Here is a 25,388-nt window from a genome sequence, read left to right as displayed (position 1 = left end):
AGAGGAGAAAATCATTTGGCATCTTGAGGTCTGTCATGCTTTATTATCCATAGTTTTGGGGGGGGGTTTTTGTTTTGTTTTGTTTTTGAGATGGAGTCTTGCGCTCTGTTGCCCAGGCTGGAGTGCAGTGGTGCGATCTTAGCTCACTGCAACCTCCACCTCCCGGGTTCAAGCGATTCTCCTGCCTCAGCCTCCTGACTGTGTAACTGGGATTACAGGCTCCCACCACACCTAGCTAGTGTTTTGTATTTTTAGTAGATACGGGGTTTCACCATGCTGGCCAGACTGAGGTCTCGAACTGCCGACCTCAGGCTGTCTGCCCGCCCAGCCTCCCAAAGTGCTGGGATTGCAGGCATGAGCCACTGCTCCCAGCCCTATTATCCATAGTTCTAATCCACAGGGATTACAGCATAATGCTAGCAGGGCCAGGTTCATCCTTGAGACAGTGTGGCTGGCTGTCACCTGGTCCTCCCTTTACCAGCCAGCCCCATTGCACACTGTGCAGCCCATCCCCTCCCAGAAATAGAGTGACAAACTCTGCACTTAAGTCCCCTGTTTCTGTTTAACTTGCAGTGCTTATCACAGGCCCTTCCTTAATTTTTTAAACAAGGCTGCTTGAGGCTGGGGTGAATTTTGGGGCTTTGGGAGTACACAGGACTACTGAGGGACGGGGAGTTGGTGGCTTGGTGTTCATGGTGGAGACTTGGTTCTTTACGCAGAGCAGGCTAAAGGCGTGTTTTTTCTGCTCTGTTTCTAATTCATGTTAAGTAGTTGGTCATCACTTTGGTCAGAGCTGCTGCTGAAGCTCTCTTAACTGTGAGTCACTGGACGTCGGCAGGGAGTTGGCTGTGAGATTGTAGGTGCTCAAGTGTTTATGTTCGGGACTGAGTGTGAATCTGTAAAAGGGGAAAATCCTCGCAAGAGGTCTACGAGAAGGATGAGGGCCCAAGTCTAGGGTCTAAACAAAGCCAGGAGTGGTTTGGTATATTACTGAGTACAATCATTGTGTGCCATTCCTGCACTCAATGTATTGTGTAAAATCCTTAGGTAAAATGGGATAAACCCACAGCTGGTCCTACTTGGCCTCTTGAAAACCATTCCATCATTGTGCCAGTCTAGCCTGAAAAGGAAAAAAAAAAGGGAAACCATTGATTGTCTCTTGCCTCGGAGGTTGGGGTATGCCCCTACTCAAGGCTTTGCAGTGATCATATGATGCAGTAATGAAGATCTGGGGCCTGGCACAACACTTTGGGATCCACCCAAGGCGGGTGGATCACTTGACCTCAGGAGCTGGAGACCAGCCTGGGCAACACGGCAAAACCCCATCTCTACAAAAATCACAAAAATTAGCCGGGTGTGGCAAGTGCCTGTAGTCCCAGCTACTCAGGAGGCTAAGGTGGGAGAATCGCTTGAGCCTGAGAGGTCGTGGTTGCAGTGAGCTGCGATCCTGCCACTGCATTCCAGCCTGGGCTACAAAGCTAGACCCTATCTCAAAAAAAAAAAAAGAAAAAAAAGGTTTGAGCCCAATCTGGTTCAGACCTGTTTGGCTCAGTGAGCCTGGACTTGGGGGAAGGGGATATGTACTTTTTAAAAGAACATTTATTGTTACTATGTTTCATATTTAGAAAACAGGACAGAGACTTTTTTCTGGAAAAACAAAACTGCAGGAAGTGGAGTTTCTTTTTTCTGGAAAAACAAACTGCACAAAGTGGAGTTTAGCAAAATGTTCTGAAACTAGTGCTTCTCAACCAATAAAGCAGGCACGACAAACAGTGGGGTAAGGGCTTTTTGTTTTAGCGAAACAGGTGGCTTCCTTTCTATGTGGGTTTGTAAAGCACTAGTGGTCTAATAGCATGGGCTCCTTGAGACAGACCTCTGAAGTTTGTTTTCTCAGTCAAGATCCCAGCCAGGAACGTTCCCTGTGAGCCCCCGAATCTGGGGTACATAGAAAATTCCAGAAGGTTCAGACTGGGGGTGGGTCCAGACTAAGGTAAACTTCTGGGACATTCCATGAAACTCTAAGCAAAGTATTCTATAAGGTTTACTAACCATCATCCAATTCTAAGCCTCTCCCCTGACCCAGCACAAAGCCTACTCCGTAATGTCATCCCTTTATGCCTCAGGGTTTTGTAGGCCAGAGCTAATGCCTGAGGGACCCCACTCCCTGCCTGCCCTGAAACTGAGCCTGTGCTCTTCATGGAAAGGAAAATGTGTGGGAGGCTTTTTGAAGGACCATGTGTTCCCATGGTCACATTTTCCCCCCACCCACTCAGATTGGCTTGAGTCTTTTCTTTCTCTGCTGCTACCTGGCAAGTGGAGGCTGAACTCGGCCATGACCTTAGCCCCTGCCTTAGAGGCTATTCCATAATTCCTGGTTGTGGAGGATGGCTCAGACATGCCCAGCCTTAATCCTTTTTCTTTTTCACAAACTGAAACAAAACTCCCTAGAAGTTTGGACCTAGGATGGGAGAATAGGGTAAAGGGGCCCAGCCTGGCCCAGGCTGTGCTCAGTGGGGTGGGGAGGGGGTTACTGGTATAGCACGAGGCCGAGTGAGCCGCAGGCGTGGTTCCTAAATGGGGAGACAGAGGCCACAAGACAGGAACCAAAAGCGCACAGGTCTAGGTAATTGTGGTGGTGTCTTTGGGCTTGAATGGGACTTTATTTCTCCTGAGCCAAACTGCTTTTTCCCTTCTGTTGCCCTTTATTTATTGCTGGGTGAGATGACCCTTTACAGATCCCAGTGTTGAGGAAGTAGGCTTTCTCCCTCTTCCTTCTGAGGTTCCGGCATTTCATTCATTGAGTGCACCTCTGTATGAGCCAAATTGATTAGGAATAGCTTACCTTAGGCCACAGAGCTGTCCTACTGGGTCACGATTGACTTGGAGTGGCCACACACACCCTTTTTTGGAAATGGAAGAGGTCTGTGTTTCGAACTGTTGGGCTTCCTGGAAGGTCGCCAGACCCCGTGCAAACAGGCTGAGAGAGGGACGGCTGATAAGTGGTGGTGCTACCTCAGTCCACACTCTGGAATTCAGTGCACTAGAAAAGTGGGCCCTGTCCTGGCCTTTGCCTCCTCTCAGTTCCTCAGCGCCATGATGAAGTCACACGCTGCCACCTGCCCATGGGGAAGATCATGAGGGAAAGCCCAGCACAATGGCACACACCTGTGGTCCCAGTTACTTGGGAGGCTGAGGCAGGAGGATCGCTTGAGCCCAGGAGTCCAAGACTAGCGTACAAAGTTCTCGCCTATGAATAGCTACTGCACTCCAGCTGGGCAACACAGCAAGACCTCATCTCTAAAAAGAAAAACAGGCCGGGCATGATGGCTCACCTCTGTAATCCCAGCACTTTGGGAGGCCAAGGCGGGCGGATCACCTGAGGTCAGGAGTTCGAGACCAGCCTGACGAACATGGAGAAACCCTGTCTCTACTTTTAAAAAATACAAAATTACCTGGGTGTGGTGATGCATGCCTGTAATCCCAGCTACTGGGGAGGCTGAGGCAGGAGAATCTCTTGAACCTGGGAAGCAGCGGTTGCAGTGAGCCGAGATCGCGCCATTGCACTCCAGCCTGGGCAACAAGAATGAAACTCCGTCTCAAAAAAAAAAGGAAAAACAACATCATGGGAGAAGACCTACCTTAGCCTGCCCTCAGCAGCTCAGCTCCGAGGTCCAGCTTGCAGCTGTCGTGGTTTTGTGCAAAGCAGCTGAGTGTCCCTCTGTTAATGTGTGCAAACCATGGTGAGAGCTGAGCCTGGATCTCAAGACCTTGCGTAGGCCAAACATGCTCAACGCATGCAGAGAGCTCATCTCTCACTATCTGTCCTGAAGTCACAGCGTCGCTATGGATCTAGCCACCTCACCAGTGTCTCTTAAGGCTAGGGTCCTGTCACTAGTCTTGTGGTGGGTTGGCTCTCCCATCCTACCCTTGTCCCTTCAAAATTCACATCCTCAGCCCTGAGAGGGGACAGCCACTTTAGACAAAAGAAGGCATGTTTCAGGGCCTGGCACGGTGGCTCTTGCCTGTAATCCCAGCACTTTCGGAGGCCGAGGCAGGCAGATCACTTGAGGTCAGAAGTTCAAGACCAGCTTGGCCAACATAGTGAAACCCTGTCTCTACTATAAACACACACACAAAAAAATGGCCGGGCATGGTGGCTCGCACCTGTAATCTCAGCACTTTAGGAGGCTGAGGTGGGCGGATCACTTGAGGTCAGGAGTTCAAGACCAGTCTGGCCAACATGCTGAAACCCCGTCTCTACAAAAATATAAAAATTAGCCGGGCATGATGGTGGGTGCCTGTAATCCCAGCTACTCAGGAGCTGAGGCAGGAGAATCGCTTGAACTTGGGAGGCGGAGGTTGTAGTGAGCCAAGATCGCACCACTGCACTCCAGCCTGGGCGACAGAGCAAGACTCCATCTCAAAAAAAAAAAAAAAAAACATTGGCTGGGCGTGGTGGCTGACGCCTGTAATCCCAGCACTTTGGGAGGCCGAGGTGGGCGGATCACGAGGTCAAGAGATCAAGACCATCCTGGCCAACATGGTGAAACCCCATCTCTACTAAAAATACAAAAAATTAGCTGGGCGTGGTGGCGCGCATCTGTAGTCCCAGCTACTCGGGAGGCTGAGGCAGGAGAATCGTTTGAACCCGGGAGACAGAGGTTGCAGTGAGCCGAGATTGTGCCACTGCAGTCCAGCCTGGCGACAGAGCGAGACTCCATCTCAAAAAAAGAAAAAAAAATTAGCTAGGCATGGTGGCGCACACCTGTAATCCTAGCTACTCAGGAGGCCAAGGTGGAAGGATAGCTTGAACCCAGGAGGCGGAGGTTGCAGTGAGCCAAGATCATGACACTGCACTCCAGCCTGGGTGACAGAGTGAGACTCCATCTCAGAAAAAAAAAAATGGTGGGGAAGGCCTGTTTGAGGAGTACAAAGAGCAGACTGGGATTTGGGGTTCACAGGCCACAGTCACCTTGCAGACAGTATTTGGCTGGCACAGTGTCCTAAAACAACTTTACCCAACATTCAAAATTTGGGCATAAAAACCGATTTTTTTTTTTTTTTTTGAGGCAGAGTCTTGCTCTGTCCCCCCAGGCTGGAGTGCAGTGGTGCAATCTCAGCTCACTGCAACCTCCACCTCCTAGGTTCAAGTGATTCTCCTGCCTCAGCCTCCCAAGTAGCTGGGATTACAGGCACATGCCACTACGCCTGGTTAATTTTTGTATTTTTAGTAGAGACAGGATTTCGCCGTGTTGGCCAGGCTGGTCTCAAACTCCTGACCTCAAGTGATCCACCCTCCTCAGCCTCTGAAACTGCTGAGATTATAGGCATGAGCCACCGCCCCCATAAAAACAGATTTCTAATCTCTCAAAAAATGAGAAAATCTGCAGGGCGCAGTGGCTCATGCCTGTAATCCCAGCACTTTGGGAGGCCGAGGCGGGTGGATCACCTGAGATCAGGAGTTCAAGGCTAGCCTGACCAACATGGAGAAACCCCATCTCTACTAAAAATACAAAAAAATCAGCCGGATGTGGTGGTGCACGCCGGTAATCCCAGCTACTCAGGAGGCTGAGGCAGGAGAATCACTTGAAGCCGGGAGGGAGAGGTTACAGTGAGCCGAGATAGCGCCATTGAACTCCAGCCTGGGCAACAAGAGTGAAACTCCATTTGAAAAAAAAAAAAAAAAAGAAAGAAAATCTGCCACCATTCAGTTCACGTACCTGCATTAGCGCTGTGGGAGAAGCTCAGTAGCATTTCCCCTTTGAGGCCAGGCGCGGTAGTGCACGCCTGTAATCCCAGCACTTTGGGAGGCCAAGGTAGGCGGATCCCTTGAGCCCAGGAGTTCGGGACCAGCCTGGGCAGCATGGCAAAACCCCATCTCTACAAAAAATACAAAAATTAGCCAGGCATGGTGGCGCGCACCTGTAGTCCCAGCTACTTGGGAAGCCGAGGTGGGAGGATGGCTTGAGCCTGGGAGGTTGAGATTTCAAGTAAGCTGTGATCACATAACTGCACTCCAGCCTAGGTGACAGACCAAGACCCTGTCTCAAAAAAAAAAAAAAAGACAACAAAAAAAATTTTCGTCCATTTAGATGAGACATCACTCCCCAATTTGCTGCACTTCCACCAACCGGGGTGAAGTGTAAAAGGCCTTTTATCTACACACTTGCACCGTTTTTCCCATAGCAGAAAAACATTTCTGTACCCCATGTCCATCAAGAGGGAAAGCAAAAAAGTAAAAAGGTACCATGCATTTTCAGAAAAGTAGGGGCAGGAGAATTTCTTCCTGGAAAGGGACTACTTTGCACCTCTGTGTCACCTTCCTGGCCCCTGTAGGCATTTGAGTTTGCAAATTCTTATATTGTATGTTGCTGCAAGAGCCTGCACTTTATGCAGGGAGGTTGAGTGAAATCTTATTTTCATTGCGGGACAAGGGGAATCTCTCCAGAGGTCTACAGCAATGATAAGCTTAGACACAACCAGAGGCCCTTTGGTACAGTAACACCAGTTCCTTCACTCAGTCTTTTGTGTAAAATCCCTGTATACACTGGGATAAACCTGCAGCAAGTCCAACTGGGTCTCTTAGAAACCATTCGATTCTCTAGCCTTGGAGGTCAGGGGCAAGCTCTTAGCCATGGCTTTGCAGGGACTACACCATTCAGTGGTGAAGGTTTGAGCCCACACTGGTTGGAGCCTGCTTAGCTCAGTGAGCCTTGATTGGTTAGGAAAAAGAAAAAGCACATTTAATGTTACTATGTTTCATATTTGGAAACCAAGAGGGGGAAGGTTAGAAAAATGCAGAAGCTAGTGATTCCCAAACAAGGAGGTGTACATAATAGACTTTCTTGAGGAATAGGGAGCTCTGTTTTTATTAAAAGGGGTGGGAGTTTTATTTGGAGACTTCTTTGGTTTTGTTTTGTAAAAGCAAAATGGTATCTAATAGGTAGGACCTTTCTCATGAGCCCCCTGATGCAGACCCTCGTTTGTTTTCTCTCACAGATCACAGCCAGGAACATTCCTGGGGCCCCCTGAATCTAGAAGCGGCAAGTTCAAGAAGGTTTTAGGCAAAAGGAAGGGCCCAGAGTGCTGCACCTTCCAGAACATTCCAGAACCTTCCTGAACATTCCATGTACCTTCAAGCAAAAGGGGTTAATGATTTTTCAAACCATCTAACTATAAGCCTTTCCATGGCCCACCCAGAACTGGGCCCACTCCACTCTGGTGGTGTCCATCCTCACCTGCCTCCGATCATTTTCAGGCTGGAGCTGAACACAGAGGGGTCTCACTCCCTGCCCCTCTAAAGCAGAATCAGCTCTGTGCAAGACAAGGTGTGTGGGAGGCCTTCTGAAGGACCCCATCTGGTTCCCATGGTAACACTTCTTCCTAGTCCCTCTCTTGTCCATGTCTCAACTTTCTCTGCTTCTTACCTACCCTGAGGAGGGGAGGCTCAACCTGGTAGCTGCTGCCTTCTAAAGGCTGCTCCCCAATTCATGATAGTGGAGAAAGGTCCAGACCTGCCCAACCTTTGCCCCTTTTTACCTTTTGGTTGCAAACTCTACACCATGTCAATCATGAAGGAGAGCCAAAAAAAAAAAAAAAATGGGGACCGGGCACTGTGGCTTACACCTGTGATCCCAGCACTTTGGGAGGCTGAGGCGGGCAGATCACGAGGTCAGGAGATCGAGACCATCCTGGCTAACATGGTGAAACCCCATCTCTACTAAAAATACAAAAATAATTATAATTAGCCAGGCATGGTGGTGGGCGCCTGTAGTCCCAGCTACTCAGGAGGCTGAGGCAGGAGAATGGCATGGACCCAGGAGGTGGAGCCTGCAGTGAGCCGAGATCGCGCCACTGCACTCCAGCCTGGGTGACACAGAGAGACTCCGTCTCAAAAAAAAAAAAAAAAAAAAAAAAAAAAAGCCAGGTGCGGTGGCTCACGCCTGTAATCCCAGCACTTTGGGAGGCCAAGGCGGGCAGATCACCTGAGGTCAGGAGTTTGAGACCAGCCTGACCAACATGGAGAAACCCCGTCTCTACTAAAAATACAAAATTAGCCGGGCTTGGTGACACATGCCTGTAATCCCAGCTACTCGGGAGTCTGAGGCAGGAGAATGGCTTAAACGTGGGAGGCGGAGGTTCCAGTGAGCCGAGATCGCTCCATTGCACTCCAGCCTGGGTGAGAAGAACGAAACTCCATCTCAAAAAAAAACAAAACAGAAAAAACAGCAGGGAACCATGCATTTTCATAAAAATGGAACAAAGGTACTTTTTCGTGGGAATGGACTGCTTTGCACCCTGGAAGCTTGGACCAGGAACGGGAAGCCAGGGCAGGAGGGGCCCATCCTGCCCCAGACTGTGCTGAGAAGGAGAGCATGGGGGAGAGGTCTTCCAACGCTGCTCAGTCTTTGGTCATATCAGCAGGAACTCAGCAGTTCTGGTGTCCCTTGGCCTCCAGCAGCTGAAGTGCCAGCATTGAAGAGAGTAGAACCAAGACCAAAGTGGGATGGAGGTTCTGAAGTGGGCACTCTCAGTGCTTAAACTGTGCCTGTACTAGGGGGGCACTCTGACTGTCTAGGCCTGAGGCTCTAAAGCTCCCACAGCCCAATCCCTCTAGCTACAGCCGACATCTCTAAAAAGCCCATCAAGCAGTTGCTGCCCCCACATCGTCAGGGATGGGGACCATCCACCTCACAGAACACCCCTAACTTTTTTTTTGGGTGGGGGGACGGAGTTTCACTTTTGTCGCCCAGGCTGGAGTGCAGTGGCGTGATCTCGGCCCACTGCAACCTCTGCCTCCCGGGTTCAAGCAATTCTCCTGCCTCAGCCTCCTGAGTAGCTGGGATTACAAGTCCCTACCACCATGCCTGGCTAATTTTTGTATTTTTAGTAGAGATGAGTTTTCGCCATGTTGGCCAGGCTGGTCTTGAACTACTGACCTCAGGTGATCCACCCACCTTGGCCTCCCAAAGTGCTGGGATTACAGGCATGAGCCACCGCTCCTGGCCTCATCCCTAATTTAAGAGCCTCAAACGGAGCCAAAATCCGGCCCCTTACGGTTTCCACCAATTGGTCTTAGCTTTGACCTGTGGTTCCCACCCACTGGTCTTGGCTTTAACCTCTGGTTCTAGGTGACCCAACCCTTTAGAGATTCAAAGGCTCAACATCACACACAAACACACATTTCAAACAGATCCCTCAACTGTTCCTCACTGACTGTTCTTTCTCATCCTTGTTTCTCCAAAGGTGCCATTTGGGGCGGGTGGGGGGAGGGGCCCCTCTTCCAGTAAAAAACTTAAGTGAAAAGCAAAGCTATCCCAACACCTCCCTCTTTCCAGATAGTTATGTGCTTATTAACATGGACCAACACCATATTAGCTTTGTAGGCTTCCACAACACTGTGACTGTCCCCTTTTGTTTGCAAGAACTTCCACGCCTCCCTGCCAAACTGCATCTCATTGGACTTGACCTAAGCTGACCCAGGGTATATCCCACCTCCTTGTTCCACAATCATCAGCCAAACTGGCACCTAGCATTCCCCCTGGCTGAGGACAGATGCCATCAGTCCTGCAAAATGCCCTCCATCACTCCGTGGGGACCGTCATTTGGCAGGCCAGAGAAGACCAGGTACCATCCCGATTGGGCTTATGGGCAACCCAGGAAAAGATGCGTACAGGTGAGGCAATTGGAGAACCAAGATGGAGCAGTGAGCGCTTCTGACCGGAAGTGCCAGGAAGTTAAGATTTAGGAAAGGCTCTCACGGGTTGGTAATCAGAGAAGGCTTCATGGAAGAGGCAGCAGCGGTGTTGGACCCGGACAGCTGGGCTTTGCATGGGCAGAAAGGAGGGGAGAGCATCTCAAAAGTAGGAAGTGGAAGCACAGGAGCTGAGCTGTGGAGGCTGCAACAGCAGAGAGGAGTCGGGCAGCATCGTCATCCTCATCATCACATTTATTGACGGCCCCTAAGAGGCGGGGCTGGGGACAGAACGTACAAAGACAAGGACCTGCCCTCAAAAAGCTTCCATTCTAAGGAGACAGGGACAGAAAAATACAGAATGGTCTTTCCTGGGGATGGCCCACTCTCACCTGCGCAGGTCAGAAGCCCCTGGCCTACCTTGCCCCAGGGTCTGGAGCATGTGTGGACACGTAGTAGCCCCAGGGCCATGGTGTCCCTGGCCCCACAGCCGAGGCCTGACCACCTGGCTCCTAGGCCGTGGGCCCCAGAATTTGGGGGAAAGGTAGGCTCAGGACATGATGTAAAACACTCCTGGCGGCCTTGGCGTTGTGCGAGCCCAGTGGAGTGGTGGGGTGCGACAGGTCCCCTTGGCAAGGCCCCTAGGGGACCCAGGCATCTTCCCAGGCCCCTGTAGGTGAGTCAAGTTCTTTAATGGGGCTGGTCCATCACCCTAGAGGCCCCGGGGCACGGAAACAAAAAAGGCAGGGTGTCTTCAGCGCCAGAGGCATAAAGCCCTGCCCACCCACCCCCAGCCCCCTCTCGGGCCTCTTCCAGGGGACCCTCCTCCCCAGCTCAGCCTCCAGGGCCAGGGCCTGCCTGAGGCCAGGGGGAGGGGCCTGCCCCTCCCCCCACCCAGGCAGTGGGGGAGGAGGAGGAGCCAAGCATCAAGTTTGTCTAGGCCCCCCAACAGGGGGGCCGCACCGTGGATCCTACCGGTGGGGGGGCTCTGGCTGCGAGGGCCGAGGGCTCAGCAGGGGGGCCGGGCCGAGGGGGCACCCGGGGGAGCCCTTCAGTGGGGGCACTGGGCGGGAGTCCAAGGGGGGCAGGCTCCGGGGCACTGCTGGTGGCCCCCGGGCGGCCCCAGTGGGCAGGACAGCTGCAGCTGGGAAGGATTTGGGGGGATCAGCAGCCGAGGTGGGGGCCGGCTGGGCAGAACGCTCCCGACGCCGCAGCAGCTCCTGCAGCTTCTCTGCCTGCGTCCGCCTCAGGTGGGCCAGGGCGCGGCCACGCTGGAAGGCAGGCAGGAAGGCCTCCAGGCTTTGCTCCCCCAGCAGCAGCTGCTCCATCTGCTCCTGGGCCGGGAGGGAAGGGAAGGCTTGGGAGGGGCACGACCACAGACTGGGGACTGGTCCTCACTCCTTCCCACCCTGAGGCCCTCCCCATGGTGATCACCCCTCAGCTGGGGGACAGGGGACCTGCGTTCCAGCCTGGGCCTGCCTCCGATTACTTGCTAAGTGAACTGCGGACAAATGTCCTCCCACTTTTTTTTTTTTTTTTTCTGAGACAGAGTCTCACTGTGGCCCAGGCTGGAGTGCAGTGGCGCGATCTCGGCTCACTGCAACCTCCACCTCCCGGGTTCAAGCAATTCTCCTGCCTCAGCCTCCCAAGTAGCTGAGATGACAGGCATGCACCACCACGCCTGGCTAATTTTTTTTTGTATTTTGTAGAGACGGGGTTTCACCATGTTGGTCAGGCTGGTCTCGAACTCCTGACCTCAGGTGATCCGCCCGCCTCGGTCTCCCAAAGTGCTGGGATTACAGGCGTGAGCCACTGTGCCCGGCCCTAACTTCTAAAATAAGGATGCCATCACCAGACCTGCTGGATCAGAGATGAGGCAGGAGCAGAGGCAGGGACACATGTGAAGTATAGACTTAACATGTCCTTTGGGAGCCCACCACCTTCAGCTCACTGATTGCTGCACTCCCAACCCAGCACAAAGTCTGCCCCAGCTCCTCTGTAGCCCCAGATCCACGCTGCCCTGGCCCAGTCACAGGGGAGCCCGAAAAAAATTCACAGGTAGGAAAGTGAGCCCTGCTGGCTGTCCAGTGCTGGTGGACAGCAATGCTAGGCTCTCACATGCGCCAGGCATTCAGGGTGGACTTCCCAGAGGAGGGGCTTCCCAGCCTGAGGTGTAAGAATGAGCCAGGGGGTGGCGGAGAATGGGTCTCCCTCCTGGCCCCCAGCCCCAGCCACCCCTCCCCTCACCTCTGCCTCCTGCTCCGCCTCTTCTAGCTCAGCCTGCAGCCAGCCCAGCGCGCAGTGGGGACTCCAGCGATGCATGCTCTCCTCTGAGGGCCACAGAGGGACAGAGTGACAGACAGGCCAGGGCCCCGGGCTTGCACTCTCCCGCTGACCCCATGTGACCCTTTCCCTTTCCCCTGGTCTAGAGCCTCAGTTTCCTCATCTGTACCGTGCCCATGTGACCGCTTTGTGGATCCGGCCCCTACCAAGTTTCTGCCCCTCGTCCTAGTACAAAAGAGACAGGGGAGGCTTTGTCCCCCTCAGCACCTCAGGGGGACCCTGCATATTGGGTCCCCTTTCTCCCACCCAACCCTCCCCACTTCCTCTCACTTCCTCAACTCTACTGCCCAGCAAGCCAGGAGCAGGTCCGCCCAACTCCCATCCATCAGAGCCTGGCACTTCCCAAGGCCAACCCACCGGATGGCCAACTGCCCCCACCAGCCCCAGGGGGTTCTCCCAGACGTGCCCTCACCCAGTCGCTGCAGCTTGTCCGCGCAGTTCTCGGCCACCTCACGAAGCTCCTGGTATTTGATGGCCAGGGCAGCCCGGCCCATCTCCAGGCGGGGCCGCAGGGCCAGGTTCTCCTTGGCCAGCGCATAGTTGGAGGCCAGGCAGGCCTCACGCTCCAGCTGCAGGCCCTGGAACTGCGGGCAGAGAGGAGCTAAGAGGTCCGCTCAGGGGATCTGCCCTGTCCACCCTACTGCCCCGTCCACCCTACTGGGCGACCGTGCCTGCGGGCCAGGCCAAAGGCACCTGTCAGGCACCAGCCTTCAGGGTGGCGAACCCAACAGGTGAAGGGACGACGACAGGCCGGGACCAGACCTGGCTCTGCCCTGAGCTCCCTCTCTGGCCTCAGTTTCCTCTTTTACAAATCGAGTTAAAAACATCCACCTTACGGGGTTGTTGAGAGACTTAAGTGAGGAAAACTATAAAGGCCTCTACAAATGTTAGTTAATTTTTAATTTTTCAATTAATATGTCTGCTCAGGTCCCGGAGGAGTGCCCCTCCCTCCTCTGCCCCATTTTCCATGCATGGACAGCTTCCCTCTCACTCCAGGCCTTTGTCTGTTTCCTCCTCAGGTGTTTGCACCGAAAACACTCCCACCCCCTGCTCATCCTCTCCAGAGGGGTGTCTGCACCCCGTCCCTTCACAGCACCCCCTCGGGTCACCCTCTCTTCCCTTCCCACCCCCTCCTCTGCCTCCAGTGGAATCCTCACACCCCAAGGAATACACACCCCCTTTTCCTCCCTGCTCCGGGCTTACAGCAGCCCCGGCCCTGGAGAAGGCTTTTTCCTTGTCTCTAGCAGGGCCCAGCCTCCCCTCCCTGCTCCTGGAGAACGCACTCCCCTCCATCTGTCCCCTGTGGGATGCACAAGCCCCTCCTCGCCTGCCTGCTTTCAACACACACTTTCCCTTTCTGCCCCCCACAGACAACCAGCCCGGGCCTATCTCCCGTGAAATATACAACTTTCTCTTACGGTGGCCTATGCGATACACACGGCAGCTTCCAGCACCCCTCCCCAACGCCAGGCACAAAGCCCCCTCTTGCGCCCCCAGAATGCGTGAACCCCCAACGGCCCCTCCAGGTGTCAGACAGGCCCCTAGTTCTCCCAGTGGAAGGCGCCTCCTCTTTCTGGCCCTTACAGAACGTGGGTGTGCGAGCCAGGGCCCCCCACAACACAGCCCCCCGGAACACACCTCCCCGGAGCATCCGCTGTAGGACACGCCTCGCGGCCATCCTGGGGGTGCACAGGCGCCCCCCTCGGGTCCCCGGCGCCCCACCCGCCCCAGGCCAGCTCCAAGCGCCCCCTCCCCCGGGGGTGGCTCCGCGGGGCCCACTCGTACGTGCCAGGCTCCGCGCCCACGGGCGGCCCCGCGGCCCGGCCCGCGCGGCCCCTTCGCTCGGGCGGCAGGTCCCGCAGGCCGCTGCCCGTCCCCCGCGCCCCCCGCCCGAGCCCCTCGCGCTACCTTCCTGCTGAGCCGCACGATCCGGTCCAGCTTGGGCTCATCTTGAAGCAGGTCCCGGAGCTGCCCGGTGCTGAGGATCCCAAAGCGCCCCGGGCTGCCGGGCTCCGGCCCCGCCCGCGCCGCCCGGGCCCGGTACATGCCGCCCGCCCGCGCCCCCAGCTCGGCTGCTGGCTCGGCCCGCTCGGCCCGCTCCGCCCCGGCTCCGCTCCGCTCCGCTCCGCTCCGGCTCCAGGATCCGCTCCGGCTCCGGCCGCACGCACCGCTCCGCCGCCAGGGGGCGCCCCTCCCGCTCTTAAAGGAGCCGCGGCGCCGGGGCTGGGGGTGGGGCAGGGAGGGGGCGGGCCGCACCCCTCCCCGCCCCGGCCGCGCCGCGCCGCCTCCAGCACCCCAGGATCGCCCAGCAACCCAGGATCGCCCAGCAACCCGATCTCCCCGCCCCTCCCGGAATCTGAGCCGCCCTGCTCTGCGCCCCAGCACCGGCCCTGGCTCACCACGCCCCCAGGCACGGACTCTCCAGCCCCGGGCGGTTACAATTTGCAGAGCCCGTGCACGTTTTCCCGTCGGATGGCAACAACAAATTTCTGACTTTGGCCGGGCGCCGAGGGCTCCTGCCTTGCAGCCCTCCCCAAGCCTCAGTTTTCTCTTCTGTAAAATGGGGTTGGAGATGGTGAGCGCTGACTTGCTGGCCGGGCGCGGTGGCTCTCTCCTGTAATTCCAGCGATTTGGGAGACCGAGAAGGGAGGATCGCTTGAGGCCAGGAGTTTGAGACCAGCCTGGGCAACATAACAAGACCCCCGTCTCTATTAAAAAAAATTTAAAAATTGTCAAAAGGGTGAAAAGAGGCCGGGCGCGGTGGCTCACGCCTGTAATCCCAGCACTTTGGGAGGCGGAGGCGGGCGGATCACGAGGTCAGGAGATCGAGACCATCCTGGCTAACATGGTGAAACCCCGTCTCTACTAAAAATACAAAAAAAATTAGCCGGGCGTGGTGGCGGGCGCCTGTAGTCCCAGCTACTCAGGAGGCTGAGGCAGGAGAATGGCGTGAACCCGGGAGGCGGAGCTTGCAGTGAGCGGAGATCGCGCCACTGCACTCCAGGCTGGGTGACAGAGCGAGACTCCGTCTCAAAAAAAAAAAAAAAAAAAGTTAAAAGAACAATTTTTAAAAGTATTAAAATGTTTTTAAAAAGTATCCGGACATGGTGGCATGCGTCTGTAGTCCTAGCTACTCAGGAGGCAGAGGTGGGAGATTGCTTGAACACAGTTTTGAGACCAGCCTGGGCAACACAGCAAGACCCCATCTCTATAAAAGTAAAATTAAAATGCTGAGGGATAGTGATATGGCTAGCAATGTTATAATGAATACACATAGTGGGTCAATACCCACTTGTTATTTTAGAGATGCAGAAGCATCACAGAGGCCGGGCACGGTAGCCCATGCCTGTAATCCCAGCACTTTGGGAGTCCAAGGTGGGTGAATCATTTGAGGTCAGAAGTTTGAGACCAACCTGACCAACAAAAATTAGCCAAGAGTGGTGGTGAGCACCTGTAATTCCAGCTACTCGGGTGGCTGAGGCAGGAGAATTGCTTGAACCTGGGAGGCGGAGGTTGTAGTGAGCCAAGATAGCACCACTCCACTCCAGCCTGGGCGACAGAGTGAGACTCCGTGCTCCGTCTCAAACAAAGAAAAAAAGGAAAAAAAAGATGATGTCGCCTCCCCAAAGTCACATTACAGGTAAATGATACAGTCCCGTTTCTTCTCATTTGTACAGTGTCCACAGAGCATACGATGCCGCTCTGCACTGAACACTGGGCTAGGCCCTGTGGGGACACTGTCCCTGCCCTCAGGGAGTTCATGGATTAAGGCAGAGTCCCATTCCCACTCAACTAATTCTAGTATAAGACAAATGGCAGGTGTCACCCCATGATAGCTTTGTGATTCCCATGTGATCCCCGATATGTCCTGTACCTTGTCTTTACAAATAGGTTAAGCCATTGTCCCCATCTCAGGAAATAGACACTCAGAAATTAAGTCAGACAATGAGTGACCCAGCCTGGGCAACATAGTGAGACCCCCATCTCTGCCAAACATAAAAAATAAAGTAGCCGGCTGTGGTGGCTCGTGCCTGTAGCCCCAGCTGCTCAGGAGGCTGAGGTGGGAGGATCACTTGAGCCCAGGAGGTTGAGGCTGCAGTGACCTATGATTTTGCCACTGTACTCCAGCCTGGGAAACGGAGCAAGACCCCGTCTCAAAAAACAAAAACGACAACTGAGCTTGTTCCACCTTAATACACTGCTACAAAAGTACAAAGAGCAATTAGGAAGGCTTACCAGAGGAGGTGGCATTTGAGCTGGGTTTCAGAGGTTGAATAGGAGTTCTCAAGTTGAAGGAGAAAATGATGAAAGCAAACAGAAATCCATAAGCCAAGGCATAGGGGCGGGAAGAGCTGAGCAAGGACTCTCCCTATCCAGCCATAGCACGGTGGGCAGGCATGGTGCCAATGTCTGGGAGAAGCGGCAGGACAGCCTTGTTGACAGACCATAAAAGTAACACTTCTACTTTTTTTTAAAACATTTCTACATTTTTACGACAACTAAAATTGGCTTTCCCCTTCAAGACTCATCTGGAATATCACCACCTCCAGGAAGCCCTCTCCACCTTCCCAGGCTAGGGGGTTATTCCCTTTACCTCTGGACTCACACAGTCCCTTCACTTTCTTTTTAGACAGAGTCTCCCTCTGTCGCCCAGGCTGGAGTCAGTGGTGTGATCTCAGGTCACTGCAATCTTTGCCACCCAGGTTCAAACAATTCTCCTGCCTAAGCCTCCGGAGTAGCTGGGATCACAGGCATGCGCCACCACGCCCGAGTAATTTTTTTTTTTTTTTTTTTTTTTTTTTTTGAGACAGAGTCTCACTGTGTTACCCAGGCCAGAGTGCAGTGACGCGATCTCAGCTCACTACAAGCTCCGCCTCCCGGGTTCACACCATTCTCCTGCCTCAGCCTCCTGAGTAGCTGGGACTACAGGCACCCGCCCCCAAGCCCGGCTAATTTTTTGTATTTTTAATAGAGACAGGGTTTCACCATGTTAGCCAGGATAGTCTCGATCTCCTAACCTCGTGATCCGCCCACCTCGGCCTCCCAAAGTGCTGGGATTACAGTCATGAGCCACTGCATGCAGCCTTCTTTTGTGTGTTTTTAGTAGAGATGGGGTTTTCACCATGATGGCCAGGTTGGTCTTGAACTCCTGACCTCAAGTGATCCACCCGCCTCGGCGTCCCAAAGTGTTGGGATTACAGGTGTGAGCCACCATGCCTGGCCCCTTTCACCATTTATTTTAGCCCTTACCTTGCCTGTGGACTTCTCTTTGGTTCCATTATTTTCTCCTTCAATTTCAGAACTCCTATTGCACCTCTGAAGCCCAGCTCAAATGTCACCTCCTCTGGTAAGCCTTTCTGAGCTCCCCAGTTTGCTCTGCCTCCTCAGGGCCCATTGTGTTCACTAAGTGTTCGGGGGTCTCCTAGATACTCCCTCTATCCAGCCCTCCCTCGGCCCCTCCCACTTTGTGTTACAAGCCTTCTTCAACCTAAAAGGCAGTGGTCAGCGCCAATGGGAGGTTCCTACCTCAGCTTGTCCCCTCTTTCTCGCTGATCCCCCTTTGTTCAGCCTCAATACCCCATAACAATGCCCCCTGTAAACTTTCCCCATACTCCTCAGACAACCAAGCCCACTCCTGTCCCTCAGCAGATAACTCTCCTGCCAGTTCCTGTCTCCACATCTTTGCTTTTTTTTTGAGACAGTCTCATTGTGTTGTCCAGGCAAGAACGCAGTGGCTCGTTCATAGCTCACTGTAGCCTCGAACTCCTGGGCTCAAAGGATCCTCCCACCTCAGCTTCCACAGTAGCTGGGACTACAGGCCTGTGCCACTGTGCCCAGCTAATTTTTTATTTTTTTGTAGCAATATGGACTTGCTATATTGTCCAGGCTGGTCTTGAACTCCTGGACTCAAGTGATCCTCGCACCATGGTCTCCCAAAGTGCTGGGATTACAGGCGTGAGCCACCACGCCTGGCTGCATGTTCTTTGCCTCTGTCCAGAGCCCTTCCTTCCCTACTGCCTCCAGGAAGGGCAACCTCTCTTCATTCCAAAGCCAACCCAGGTACCCTTGCTGTGGGTCTCACTTTCACCTGTCTCCTTTACTCCTTTAAGATGCCTTGGGAGGGGCACCGTGGCTCACGCCTATAATTTCAGCACTTTGGGAGGCCAAAGTGGGGCGAATCACCTGAGGTCAGGAGTTCAAGACCAGCCTGGCCAACATGGTGAAACTCCGTCTCTACTAAAACTACAAAAGTTAGCTGGGCATGGTGGCTTACACCTGTAGTCCCAGCTACTCAAGAGGCTGAGGCAGAAGAATTGCTTGAACTCAGCAGGTGGAGGTTGCAGTGAGCCAAGATTGTGCCACTGCACTTCAGCCTGGGTGACAGACCAAGAGTCCATCTTTAAAAAAAAAAAAAAAAGCCTTGTTCCACTACAGTAGTAATGAATGTCTGTCTGTCTGTCTGTCTCTCTTTCTGTCTCTTTCACCTGTAATTTCTGCCTTTAGACTTTGCTTTCTCTCCCCACCCAATATTTTGAAAGTACCCTCTACATCCTGCACTTCCTCTGTCCATTTTCTTACCACTCCCCCTTGTTCTGTGACTCAGTCTAATTTCACTCCCTCCCACCAGTTCAAGTGCATCCCTCTAGCCAAGGTTACCAATTACCTTCTTACTGCTAGGGCCCTGCTTTTTCACATTCAATACCATGGGCCACCTTTCTTTTCTTGATCACATAGAAATCAGAGCTCAGACATTTCATAGCTGTCAGGTTGGCACAAATTAAAAAGTCCAATAACATCAAGTGTTGGTGAGGAAGGGGAGCACCAGGAACTCTCATGCAATGTTAGCAGAAGACAGAATCAGTTCACTTTGGAGAACACTTTAACAAACTGGGTAATTCAAAGATATTCATGTCACACCTACTCAGTTGTTTCCCTCTGTGGTAGATCCAATAATTCCCCCTTGTCCCAAAAGACATCCCCATGCTAACCCTGGAACCTGTAAATATGTTACCTTACATGGCAACAGGGACTCTACAAATGCAGTAGAGTTAAGAATCTTGGCCAGCCATGGTGACTCACACCTATAATCCCAGCACTTTGGGAGGCCGAGGCAGGTGGATCACCTGAGGTTGGGAGTTTGAGACCAGCCTAACCAACATGGAGAAACCCTGTCTCTACTGAAAATAGAAAATTACCCGGGTATAGTGGCGCATGCCTGTAGTCCCAGCTACTTGGGAGGCTGAAGCAGGAGAATCGCTTGAACCCGGGAGGCGGAGGTTGCAGTGAGCCAAGATCATGCCGTTGCCCTCCAGCCTGGGCAACAAAAGCGAAACTCCGTCGCAAAAAAAAAAAAAAAAAAAAAAGAGAGAGAGAAGAAAAGAACAAAAGAATTTTGAGATGCTTGGGAGGCTGAGGCAGGAGAATTGCTCGAATCTGGGAGGCAGAGCTTCAGTGAGCTGAGATGGCGCCACTGCACTCCAGCCTGGGCAACAGAGTAAGACTCCATCTCTAAAAAAAAAAAAAAAAAAAATGCTGGTCACGGTGGTTCATGCCTGTAATCCCAGCACTTTGGGAGGCCAAGGCGGGTGGATCATGAGGTCAGGAGATCAAGACCATCCTGGCCAACAATGAAACCCTGTCTCTACTAAAAATACAAAAAAATTGGCTGGGTGTGGTGGCGGGCGCCTGTAGTCCCAGCTACTCAGGAGGCTGAGATGGGAGAATGGCATAAACCCAGGAGGCGGAGCTTGCAGTGAGCCGAGATCACGCCACTGCACTCCAGCCTGGGTGACAGAGCGAGACTGTGTCTCAAAAAAAAAAAAGAAGAAGAATCTTGAAATGGGCCAGGCTTGGTGGCTCATGCCTGTAATCCCAGCACTTTGGGAGGCTGAGGCAGAAGGATCACTTGAGCCCAAGAGTACAAGACCAGCCTGCACAACATAGTGAGACCCCCATATCTATAAAAAGAAGTTTTATTTTAATTAGCCAGGTATGGTGGTGCATGCTGTAGTCCCAGCTACTCAGGAGGCTGAGGCAGAAGGATCACTTGATTTCAGGAGGTAGATGCTGCAGTGAGCTATGATAGTGCCACTGCATTCCAGACTGGGCAACAGAGCAAGACCCTGACTCAAAAAAAAAAAAAGACGCTTGAGATGCAGTGAGCATCCTAGATCACCAAGTTGGACCCAACATAATCACAAGGGTTCTTATAAGAGGGAGGAAGGAGGGTCAGAATCCGAGAAGGAAATGTGATAGTGGAAGCAGAGGGTCAGAGTCAGAGAGAAACTGGTGGCTTTGAAGATGAAGGCAGAGGCCATAAGCCAAGGAATGCAGGAAACCTCTGGAAGCAGAAAAAGGCAAGGGAATGGACTCGGCCTCTGGGGACTCCAGTAGGACACCTTGATTTCAGCCCAATAAAGCTCATTTGAGGCAGGGCACGGTGGTTCACGTTTGTAATCCTAGCACTTTGGGAGGTGGAGGCGGGCAGATCGCTTGAGCTTAGGAGTTTGAGACCAGCCTGGCCAACATGGTGAGACCCCATCTCTACTAAAAATACAAAAATTAGCTGGGTGTGATGGCACCGGCCCATAATCCCAGCTACTCAAAAGGCTGAGGCACAAGAATCGCTTGAACCTGGGAGGTGGAGGTTGCAGTGAGCCGAGATTGTGCCACTGCACTCCAGCCTGGGTGACAGAGTGAGACTCTGTCTCAAAACAAACAAAGAACCATTTTGGGCTCCTGACATCCAGAACTGTAAGATAATACATTTGAGTTGTCCAAAGCCACTGATTTTGTGTTAATTTATTATAGTGGCTATAGGAAATTAATACAAACTTCTACAAAATTTTTCCCTCTTGGACTAGGAGGCAGGGACAGGAATTTTTATTTTTATTATTATTATTTTATTTTTTATTTTTGAGACAGAGTTTTGCTCTGTCGCCTAGGCTGAGTGTGTGGTGGCACGATCTTGGCTCACTGCAACCTCCGCCTCCCAGGTTCAAGCGATTCTTGTGCCTCAGCCTTCTGAGTAACTGGGATTACAGGCGTGTGCCACTACTCCCAGCTAATTTTTGTATTTTTAGTAGAGATGGGGTTTCCCCATGTTGGTCAGGCTGGTATCCAACTCCTGACCTCAGGTGATCTGCTCACCCCAGCCTCCCAAAGTGCTGGGATTATAGGCGTGAGCCACCGCGCCCTGCCTGTATTATTTGTAGTCACAAAAAAACCTGGAAACAATCCAAATGTCCAACCATAGGAGAATGGCAAAGACACCAGTGTGTCTTCATACAATGGAGTACTTCATATATACAGCAACAAAAATGAGAAAACTACAGCCACGCATGTGAATTTGAATGAATCTCAAACAACACTGAGTGAAAAAGGGAAGCGGCAGAAAAATATATTCAGTATACTACTGTTTATATAAAGCTTAGAAACAGGAAAGATTGGCCAGGCGCGGTGGCTCACACCTGTAATCCCAATACTTTGGGAGGCCGAGGCAGGTGGATCACGAGGTCAAGAGTTCTAGACCAGCCTGACCAACAAGGTGAAACCCCGTTTCTACTAAAAATAAAAAAACGTTAGCCAGGCGTGGTGGCAGGCGCCTGTAGTCCCTGCTCGGGAGGCTGAGGCAGGAGAATCGCTTGAACCCGGTATGTGGAGGTTGCAGTGAGCCGAGATTACACCACTGCATTCCAGCCTGGGTGACAGAGTGTGAGACTCCATCTAAGAAAGAAAGAAAGAGAGAGAGGGAGAGGGAGGGAGGAAGGGACGGAGGGAGGGGAGGGGAGGAGAAAGAGAGAGAGAAAGAAAGGAAAGAAAGGAAGGAAGGAAGGAGGGAGGGAAGAAGGGAAGGAAGGAAGGATGGAAGGAAGGAAAGAAGGAAGGAAGGAAGGAAGGAAGGAAGGCAGGAGAAAGCCAGCCAAACTGCCCGGTCTAGTGTCTCACACCTGTAATCTCAACGCTTGGGAGGCTGAGGCAGGAGGATTGCTTGAGCCAAAGACGTCGAGGCTGCACTGAGCTTGATCCCACCACTACACTCCAGCCTGGGTGACAGAGCGAGACCCTGTCAAAAAAGAAAAGAAAAGAAACAGGCAAAACTATATTTTATATTGCTTGGAGATACATACAGAGTGAAAGTTTGGAAACAATAAACAAAATTCAGAAGTGTAGCTCTCTGATAGAAGGGCTTTGGAGTTGGCAGGGAGACTCTGGGAACTTTAATGGCATTGATGGTTTGATTTTTTTTTCTTCTTAGAGACAGGGTCTCACTATGTTGGCCAGGATGGTCTCGAACTCCTGGGCTCAAGCGATCCTCCCCTCTCAGCCTCCCAAAGTGCTAGGATTACAGGCATGAGCCACGGTGCCCTGTTTGCACAATCAATCGTAGAACATTTTCATCTCGCCCAAAAGAAACCTCATACCCTGGCGGCTCACACCTGTAATCTCAGCGCTTTGGGAGGCCAAGATGAATGGATCACCTGAGGTCAGGAGTTCGAGACCAGCCTGGCCAACATGGTAAAGCCCCATCTCTACTAAAAATACAAAAATTAGCTGGGCATTGGCCGGGCATGGTGGCTCACGCCTGTAATTCCAGCACTTTGGGAGGCCGAGGCAGGCGGATCATGAGGTCAGGAGATCAAGACCATCCTGGCTAATACAGTGAAACCCCCCTCTACTAAAAATACAAAAAAAAAAAAAAAATTAACTGGGCGTGGCAGCGTGCGCCTTTAGTCCGAGCTGCTGGGAAGGCTGAGGCAGGAGAATGGCGTAAACCCAGAAGGCAGAGCTTTCAGCGAGCCAAGATTGCACCACTGCACTCCAGCCTGGGTGACAGACCAAGACTCCGTCTCAAAAAAAAAAAAAAAAAATTAGCTGGGTGTGGTGGTGGGTGCCTGTAATCCCAGCTACTCGGGAGGCTGAGGCAGGAGAATCGCTTGAACCCGGGAGGCAGAGGTTGCAGTGAGCAGAGATCTCAACAGTGACTCTGCATTTGCCCCCAAGCCTGCCCACCCAGCCCTGGCAACCACAAATCTACTTTCTTTCTCTATAGATTGGCCTATCCTGCACATTTCCTATAAATGGAATCATATAATATATGGTCTTTCGTGACTGGCTTTTTTTTTTTTTTTTTTGAGACAGTCTTGCTCTTGTCGCCCAGGCTGGAGTGCAATAGCATGATCTCAGCTCACTGCAACCTCCACCTTCCGGGTTCAAATAATTCTCCTGCCTCAGCCTCCCAAGTAGCTGGGATTACAGGCGCCCGCCACTACACCCAGCTACTTTTTATATTTTTAGTAGAGACAGAGTTTCGCCATGTTGGCCAGGCTGGTCTCGAACTCCTGACCCCGTGATCCTCCCGCCTCGGCCCCCAAGGTGCTGGGATTACAGGCGTGAGCCACCGCCCCCGGCCAGTGACTGGCTGCTTTTATTCAGCATAATGTTTTCAAGATTCATTCACAGTGCAGCATTTATCAGTACCTAATTCCTTTTGATTTTTTTATTGTGGTAAAATATATGTAACATAAAATTTATCCTTTAAACCACTTAAATGAACAGCTCAGTAGCATTAAATATATTCACATTGTTGTGCAACCGTCACCATCATCCACTTCCAGAATTTTCCTCACCTTCCCAAACTGAAACTCCATCCCCATGAAACACTCACTCCTCATTCCTCTTCCCCACAGCCCCTGGCACGCACCATTCTACTTTCTGTCTCTATGAATTTGATTACTCCAGATACCGCATATAAATGGACTCATATAGTATTTTTTCTTTTGTGACTGGATTATTTCATTCAGTATAATGTTTTTTTTTTTTTTTTTTGAGACGGAGTCTCGCTCTGTCGTCCAGACTGGAGTCCAGTGGCACAATCTCAGCTCACTGCAGCTTCGAGCTCCTGGGCTCAAGCAATCTGCCTGCCTCAGCTTCCTGAGTCACTGGGACTACAGACATGCTACCATGCCTGGCTAATTTTTTTTTTTTGAGATGGAGTCTTGCTCTGTCGCCCAGGCTGGAATGCAGTGGTGTGATCTTGGCTCACTGCAACCTCTGCCTCCCGGGTTCAAGTGATTCTCCTGCCTCAGCCTTCCGAGTAGCTGGGATTACAGCTGCGTGCCACCACACCTGGCCAAGTTTTTTTTTTTTTTTTTTTTTTTTTTTGTATTTTTAGTAGAAACAGAGTTTCACCAGTTGGCCAGGCTGGTCTCGAACTCCTCACCTCAAGTGATCCACCCACCTCAGCCTCTCAAAGTGCTGGGATTACAGGCATGAACCATCATTCCCGGCCCCTGGCTAATTTTTTATTTTATTTATTTATTTGTTTATTTATTTATTTTGAGACAGAGTATCATTTTGTTGCCCAGGCCGGAGTTCAGTGGCATGATCTTGGCTCACTGCAACCTCCTCCTCCCGGGTTCAAGCGATTCTCTTGCCTCAGCCTCCCAAGTGGCTGAGATTACAGTCATGCACCACCATGCCCAGCTAATTTTTGTATTTTTAGTAGAGGCGGGGTTTCAAGATGTTGGTCAGGCTGGTCTCGAACTCCTGACCTCAAGTGATCCTCCTGCTTCGGCCTCCTAAAGTGCTGGGATTACAGGCCTGAACCATTGCACCTGGCCAACTTCATTCCTTTTTAAGGCTGAATAATATTTTGTGTATGTATGTTGTGCTTTTTACGGCTGAATAATATTCTATTATAATGAACGTACCATAAGTTGTTTACCCACTCATCAGTTGGTGAACATTGGGGTTTTTCCACTTTGGGGCTATTATGCATAATGCTATGAACATTCGCATATAAATCTTTGTGTGACATATGTTTTCGTTTCTCTTGGGTATATACTGAGGAGTGAATATATGATAACTCTATGTTTAGCTTTTTGAGAAAGGGCCAGACTGCTTTCTAAAGCAGCTGTACCGCTTTACATTTACACGAGCAAAGCACAACGGTTCCAATTTCTTTATTTTATTTTATTTCATTTTATTTTATTTTATTTTATTTTATTTTATATTTTTGAGACAGGGTGTTTCTCTGTCCCCCAGGCTGGAGTGTAGTGGTGTGTTCATGGCTCACGGCAGCCTCAACCTTCTGGGCTCAAGTGATCCTCCCGCCTCAGCCTTCTGAGTAGCTGGGACTACAGGTGCGCACCACCATGCCTGACTAATTTTTTACATTTTTTTTTTTTTGGTAGAAATGGGGGTCTCACTATGTTGCCTAGGCTAGTCTCAAACTCCTGGCCTCAAGTGATCCTCCCACGTCAGCCTCCCAAAGGGCTGGGATTACAGGTTGAGCCACCACACCCAGCCAAGGGTTCCAATTTCTTTGCCAACACTAGCTTCCCGTCTT

At 51.9% G+C, this 25,388-nt stretch overlaps 1 protein-coding gene across 1 annotated transcript; it reads right to left on the bottom strand.

Moving 5' to 3' along the window:
* Positions 1–9,933: 9,933 nt before the first annotated feature.
* VPS37D (VPS37D subunit of ESCRT-I) lies at positions 9,934–14,710 on the bottom strand. The gene is made up of 4 exons (XM_004045561.5): positions 13,946–14,710; positions 12,450–12,621; positions 11,942–12,024; positions 9,934–11,028 (listed from the first exon to the last, which is right to left on the bottom strand). Exons 1-4 carry the CDS (start codon positions 14,081–14,083, stop codon positions 10,666–10,668), a joined length of 756 nt encoding a protein of 251 aa, XP_004045609.3. The 5' UTR covers positions 14,084–14,710; the 3' UTR covers positions 9,934–10,665.
* Between the last annotated feature and the right edge of the window lie 10,678 nt (positions 14,711–25,388).

Source organism: Gorilla gorilla, chromosome 6 (assembly GCF_029281585.2).
Source record: "Gorilla gorilla gorilla isolate KB3781 chromosome 6, NHGRI_mGorGor1-v2.1_pri, whole genome shotgun sequence".
NCBI lineage: Eukaryota > Metazoa > Chordata > Mammalia > Primates > Hominidae > Gorilla > Gorilla gorilla.
This window is presented reverse-complemented; position numbering and strand designations above follow the sequence as displayed.

Bases quoted from the DNA above. Each gene is read 5' to 3' on its own strand.
- VPS37D (XM_004045561.5), bottom strand. From the start codon at position 14,083: ATGTACCGGGCCCGGGCGGCGCGGGCGGGGCCGGAGCCCGGCAGCCCG. The intron at 12,622-13,945 runs GTAGCGCGAGGG...CTCTGCCCGCAG, and splicing joins TCGTGCGGCTCAGCAGGAAG to TTCCAGGGCCTGCAGCTGGA. The intron at 12,025-12,449 runs GTGAGGGCACGT...TGTGGCCCTCAG, and splicing joins GGACAAGCTGCAGCGACTGG to AGGAGAGCATGCATCGCTGG.